The 6,744-nt window shown below is 33.9% G+C and overlaps 1 protein-coding gene across 4 annotated transcripts; it reads left to right on the forward strand.

The window, feature by feature from the left end:
- Positions 1 to 623: 623 nt before the first annotated feature.
- LOC140833249 (serine--tRNA ligase, chloroplastic/mitochondrial) lies at positions 624 to 5,655 on the forward strand. 4 transcript variants are annotated; one of them, XM_073197657.1, is made up of 10 exons: positions 624 to 930; positions 1,199 to 1,350; positions 2,208 to 2,301; positions 2,385 to 2,533; positions 2,633 to 2,725; positions 3,317 to 3,496; positions 3,967 to 4,133; positions 4,754 to 4,888; positions 5,052 to 5,140; positions 5,230 to 5,655. In XM_073197657.1, exons 1-10 carry the CDS (start codon positions 723 to 725, stop codon positions 5,292 to 5,294), a joined length of 1,332 nt encoding a protein of 443 aa, XP_073053758.1. In that variant the 5' UTR covers positions 624 to 722; the 3' UTR covers positions 5,295 to 5,655. The 4 variants fall into 4 exon arrangements, with proteins under 4 accessions (XP_073053758.1, XP_073053757.1, XP_073053756.1 ...); XM_073197656.1 differs by having other exon boundaries at positions 1,202 to 1,350; positions 5,052 to 5,145; XM_073197655.1 differs by having other exon boundaries at positions 625 to 930; positions 5,052 to 5,145.
- Positions 5,656 to 6,744: the final 1,089 nt, after the last annotated feature.

Genomic DNA, 6,744 nt, shown 5'->3' on the forward strand with positions numbered 1-6,744 from the left:
GATAATAATTGGGCAGAATGGAATATCAATCTTCTCTGGATCAAAAGTTCAATCTACAATGAACAAGAATATAACTTAACTATATGCATACAATCTGGAAATGCCAAAAACTTATGTGAGACGGTCTCAACGCTCACGGATCGTATTTTGTGAGACATATATCTTATTTAGGTCATCATTGAAAAAATATTACTTTTTATTGTGAATATCGGTAGGGTTGATCCGTCTCATAGATAAAGATTTGTGAGACCGTCTCACAAGATACCCCCTCTTTAGAAAAAACCGTCTAAAACTAATATTGTTATTTTTTTAAAAAAAAACACAACGTTATAATAATTCTCAAAACTAACTTTTTATAAATAATTAATAAAATGAATTATTTTTGTTACGACTTTGATTTATTTAATCAAATTTTCATAAAATAATATTAAATTTAGAATAAACTTTTTATTTCGTGATTAAGTTAAATAAATGTCTCAAAAATCTTACAATTTCGCAGATAATTTTCAATCAATTTAAGAAACTTTTAAGAAAAAAAGTCCAGTGATAATGGTTTTTTTTTTTTTTTTTTCTTTTTCTTTTTCCTTTTTAATATACAAATTTTATAAAAAGTTTTTTTTTTGAAAATCTTCTGAAAAACACGAGGGTTTATCGAGCAGCCTTCATCCATCCTCTTCAAGAAGAAGCAGAAAAAATGAAGATAAAGAGATAAGTGGGCATCAATGGGGCTTCAATCTTGTGCGTCCAAATTATATCCATTTTCAATCCTCAAACCCCTCACCAGTTCTCCCCAAATTTCCAAATTCTTGATCCCGTACCACTTCCGGCGGCGTTCATTTCCGCTTCATGCTAGAGCACGAGCCTACGCCTCTGCCGCTCCTCAACTAGCTACTAAAACCTCCGATGTCACCAGCCCAGATGATGTTAAGGGTGAATTACGTTCCTCCAACTCTACTAAGTTTGTTCACTGTTTATTCTGGTGCCTTTTAGTTGTTTCTTTAATGATGTTCAATGATATCTACTTTCCTGTTTTATATTTTTATCTTTATTTTTGTTTCATATTGGGTCCCAGACTCCCGGTGATCTTATTTCAGCTCAGAACTGTAGTTTTCCCGAGTTTCATGTGTATTCACAGCAATTTGTATGCCTTGTTTTTGTTTTTTTGCATTTTTTGATCTTGGGTCTTGGTGATTAATAGAAGTGAAGGTGTCTCAATGGAAAGCGGCAATTGATTACAAGTGGATGCGGGAGAACAAGGAGGCCGTTGCGGCCAATATCAAGAATCGCAAATCACAAGCTAATCTAGATCTTGTTCTTCAGCTTTATGATAGTTTATTGAATGCTCAAAAGGTCAAGTTTCCATTTTTCATTCTTCCTAGCAATTTCAACAGCAACTTTGTCTAACCTTATCTGTGCCAGCTATTCATGTTTCCCCAGTTGCTTCTAGGTGTATGGCTTATGAGATTCATGCTCATGGAAAATAGATACAACCCAGAAAAGTTATTTCTTCGGCATTTTCACCTGTAAAAGGGTTACACATGTTAAGCAGTAATCTTATGCAATGTGATGATGATCAAACAGTCGGTTTTCTCAAGCTTAGACCTGGCTTAAATTTTCCCTTTTTACAACCTAAGAATACATTTGCCGGTTGCTTTTTGTATTTTAATGCGATCAACTTTAAATATCTGAAATACTCTACTCTTTCCCTAGACCTGCATTTTCCACAACTTTTATATGTTTTCAAATATCGATAGCACAATGACATTCACAGGTGAACAAGTAGACCTGCATTTTACACAACTTTCATGTGTTGTTACTTGTTCCTCTGTGAATATTCGTTACTCCTGTACATGCATGCCCGAGTGTTTTTCTTTTCGTTATATTGGCTGACGGCATCTAAACCTCAAAGTAATATGAAGCGTTGTATTTTTCATGCATTCACTGCAGGGCAGAAATTTATAAACTGTATCTTGAAAATAAGGTGATGATAGATTTCACATGCTTCATAAGTCCTTGCATGTCACGAATTCTCTGATGCTAATGGGGGATTAGTAATCCAAAAATAAAAATAAATCCTATTTTTGTTTTTTTAGAATGAACTATGTCATATGTGTTATAACAAACAACTATTTTGAAAAAATGGATAATTAGCTTGTGACATTATGATAGGTTAGTTTCTTCAGCTAATTGTTGCTCACAGATAGCAGGAAGTTGAAAGACTTCGCGCAGAGAGAAATGCAGTTGCAAACAAGATGAAAGGAAAGCTGGAGCCTGCAGAACGTCAGAAACTCATAGAAGAAGGTACATTACCAATTGCATTGCTATTGTATTTGAAATACTGGGTTCTAGGATTCCATTTATTCATTCTAAGTATGTTTATCCAGGTAAGAATCTCAAGGAAGGGCTTGTTTCCCTGGAAGAAGACCTTCTTAAACTTACAGACGAAATTCAGCAGGAAGCACAATGTGTGCCAAATATGACACATCCAGATGTCCCATTAGGCGGAGAAGATTGTTCTACTGTGAGAAAAGTGGTAATTTTTCGTGCTTTGGTATTTCCTCTGCAGTAAATTGCTCGACTACTCCTGTCTCGCTTGCTCTCTATTTGCAAACTTTATCATTTATGGTTGCAGGTCGGTCAGCCACGTGAGTTTAGTTTCCCTGTCAAGGATCATGTCCAGCTTGGAAAAGACTTGGACTTATTTGATTTTGATGCTGCCGCGGAGGTAACCTCTTTAATCATTTAGTTCAAATGTTTGAATATGAAGCTGATTCACTTGTTGATTAGGTGCCAAGTTGGTGGGTGTCAGCTAATTATCTCAAATTTGATTCCCCTCATTAAATTATTACTTTTTTGGGTTAACTTCTTACATGATGCTGGACTACTTGGTGAATAAAATAATGACAAATAATCTGAACCTAGAGTAAAGACTTTACTCATGGAAGGTACTAGAGGGCTCTTAAAAGATGCTTATGAAGCATATGTTAAAAAAGAAAGGCCTCAGAAGGGAAATTACATGAAATATATATTTTTTAAAATCTGTCGTATGAAGTCTTTGGTTGAATAATAAAGTCGCCTGCTCATTCAATAGATCCATCCTTGATTTGACCTGCGTCATTCTGCCTCTATCTGTTAATTATGTGTGGCTCAAAATAGCTCTCTATGAACCTTCAGTTCTTAGTTGAAACTTTAGTTTTATTCGTTGAAGTCCAGACTGCATCTGATGGTTCCATGGTGGTTTTCCTGCTTTCAAGTTAATATTACCATATGCTTGTGGTTTCGTTTACGCTTAATGTATCTGTTGGATCTTTTACAGGTTAGTGGTTCGAAGTTTTATTACTTGAAGAATGAAGCAGTTATGCTTGAGATGGGACTCGTGAACTGGGCAGTATCAGAAGTCATGAAAAGAGGCTTCATGCCTCTTACAACACCAGAAATTGTCCGATCTTCTGTTGTAGAGAAATGCGGTTTCCTGCCCAGAGGAACAAACACTCAGGTGCCAATTCATGCCATCGAACACTAGTCTTCATATTGGGAAATATTTGAGTCTTCTTCACCTTTACATAGTCCAGATATATTTTTTCCCCCAACAACTTTGAAGAATCTACTGCCACGCATATCATAACATCTTTTAATGTAATAAAATATATTTGAGAACCGCAACAGCCTTTACAAATTTGATGTTATAGTTAATGGAAAGGCCCTCACTTGGTCTTAAGGTTAGTTCACAGGCCTTGTCTGTATTGTATCATAAGGCCCATTTATGGTTTGATGGCCATTGCAAGAAATCATGAGAAGTTGAACTCTTACATTTCAGTCAGAATGCTGAAATGTGATGACCCTTTTTTCAATTTATCTGTGGTTGATTTTCAGTTAATCGGTATGTTAAAGATGCTTGAAATATGAAAATTCAGATCGATCTACATTGTTTTGGTTTTTATGGATATGTGCGACCAACTCTTTCAGGTTTATTCAATTGAGGGTAGTGATCAATGCCTCATAGGTACTGCAGAGATTCCAGTGGGAGGAATTCATATGGACTCCATTCTTTCAGAGGTATCATTGCCTTTAAAGTACGCAGCTTTCTCTCATTGCTTTCGCACAGAAGCAGGTGCTGCAGGTGCTGCAACAAGGTGAAGCTTTTGCTTAGGTTATATGATTATATATAATGTGGGTGCTGTATTTATTTTTTTAAGCTTTGTTTTCTTTTCCAGCTTGATTTTTCTGTCTTTCCCTCTTTTCATAGGCTTTAGCTTTCATGGTCATTTGGTATATTTAATAGAAAATATTCATCACTGTTTGCTGTCTCTTGTCCAAGTTTTATTTAGTTTTTATTCTTAGACTTAGATTGAAGCATTAGATACCTACGCTCAATAATCTGTCCAATCTGTGTAACCCGTTTTTGTGAGACTCGGTGCTATATTAGATGGATTCCTTTTGAATGAATTTCAAGAAATAGAAGTTTTGGGCGGGCTATACCAAATTAGGCAAGTGTGCCTGAATTAATCTGGAAGTAATGATAAAAAATACCACCTTATGAACTTGAAGGAAGTCATATCAAAGACCTCTGGAGATCACTTTAGTACACACTATTTACTTTTCTCGTCACTTGTTTTTATTTTTGTTAAAAGTTTCTGAAATTGCATCCAACCAAAGTTAATTCATAATGAAATCCTTTAGTTCTTGCCGCTTGTAAAATTATACAGACATGATCTGGGTAATCATTATTTTCTTGCGTTCAATTGGGTTTCAGGGGCCTTTATCGTGTTCACCAATTTAGCAAGGTGGAGATGTTCATCTTATGCAGGCCAGAGGAGAGTGATTCCTTCCATCAACAGCTTATTCAAATTGAAGAAGAGCTCTTCTCGTCATTAGGACTACATTTTAAGTGCGTATCCAACTTTCTTTTATTTAAATGCATTGACAAGAAAAAGGCGCCACGAAAGAACGAAAACGAACGGACTCTTGTTTTTGTTTTATTGCATAACTTGTATAGCTGTTTTCCCTCTTTACAAGATTAACGACTTTTCTGCTAATGGTGCTATTACCAGAACTATGGACATGTCAACTGAGGATCTAGGTGCACCAGCTTATCGTAAGTTCGATATTGAAGCCTGGATGCCTGGATTGGGACGGTACGGTGAGGTACCATCCTGTTTTTGAACCAATCCTGCCAATTTAGCTGAATCTTGACTATTTCCTGATCAATGTATTCTACTCATTAAACAGATATCAAGTGCCTCCAACTGTACAGACTACCAAAGCAGACGACTAGGCATTCGTTATCGTCCTGAATCTTCTACTCCTTCGAAAAAGGGTCCAACACAGTTTGTCCATACACTAAACGCCACAGCATGTGCAGTTCCTAGAATGATCATATGCCTGCTCGAAAATTACCAGCAAGAGGATGGTTCTGTCATTATACCCGAACCATTGAGGCCGTTCGTGGGAAATCTTGAGATAATTGGTCCTAAATACAAATAGCAGTTGGCTTAGAGTTCAAGGCTCTCTCTTTTTTCTTCCTGATATTTGAAAATTTTGTTCTATATGTATTTATTTCATTGTTGATTATTGATTAGGCTTCTGAAGCTGTTAAGATGATTTTTTTTATTAAATAATATTAAACAATAAAACTGATATATGAAGATTTGAAAAGATGACCATGTATTTAGATTTGTGTGTGTTCTCACACCGATTAAATAAAGTGTTTCGAAAATAAAACAATTTTTAATTTACCATTATTTAACAAAGATTTTAGTATGATAAAAAAAATTATACAAGTCATTTGAATAGGAGTAGATTGGTAAAAGAGTTTAAAAATAATAATATTAAATATGAAAATTGGATTACAATCAAAATTATAAATTTCAACTTAAATACTCAAGTGAGCCTAAATAAAGCAAGAAATATAAATCGTGTTTTGATAAGTTGGGTCTTGTTTCTTTCAAGTCAAATAAACGTGATTCCATTAAAGTTTGTTGAAATTGTATAAAACTGGAGGGAAGAGCCTGGAGAGGAAATACTACTTTCCCCGCCAAGTGGACCTTTTCCTATGTCTATATTTATATATGTTAATTAATTAATTAATTAATGTTATCGTGTTATTCAAATTAATTTAACATATATGTTATCAGGATTATTAGGTTAGTTTTATGATTTTTTTTACCAAATAAATATTTTTATATAGTTATGATTTTTTAAAATTTAATTCATAGATAATCTTCGTTGCTAAATAAGAAGAATATGAAAACAAAAAAGAAAAATAAGTAGATCAGACCATTCAAGGCTAAAAAAACAACTTTAATAATAACATTGTGTCTTTTATGAGATTGTCTCGTAAATATATATACGTTAGATAGGTCGGTCTAATATATACATGTTATGAAAAATAATACTTTAGACATTAAAATAAATATATTTTCATAGGAAAGAACGTGTCGGTGTTATGTCTCACAAAATTGGTGTGAGATAATCTTATATGAGTTTTTGTGTATGAATAAACTGAAGGAGGATACTCAAAGAGAATATTCAAAATTGAAAAAGAACCAAAAATATTGGTATATATTACACATCAAAATTAATTATTATATTACTTAAAAAAATTATTTATTATACTATAAATATCTGTTCATGCTGTTTTGGACATTTAATTGATTTTTTCTACCAAATCTGAAAAAAAAATATTCGAAATTTTATCTGAGAAAATCCATAATCTTGTTGAATTAAAATGCATTAACTGTCCCA

Source organism: Primulina eburnea, chromosome 1 (assembly GCF_022965805.1).
Source record: "Primulina eburnea isolate SZY01 chromosome 1, ASM2296580v1, whole genome shotgun sequence".
Taxonomy (NCBI): domain Eukaryota; kingdom Viridiplantae; phylum Streptophyta; class Magnoliopsida; order Lamiales; family Gesneriaceae; genus Primulina; species Primulina eburnea.

Coding starts and splice junctions, on each gene's coding strand:
- LOC140833249 (XM_073197655.1), top strand. CDS start 723: ATGGGGCTTCAATCTTGTGCGTCCAAATTATATCCATTTTCAATCCTC. Junction 1,351..2,207: donor GTTTATTGAATGCTCAAAAG/GTCAAGTTTCCA, acceptor CACAGATAGCAG/GAAGTTGAAAGACTTCGCGC. Junction 3,497..3,966: donor CCAGAGGAACAAACACTCAG/GTGCCAATTCAT, acceptor CAACTCTTTCAG/GTTTATTCAATTGAGGGTAG.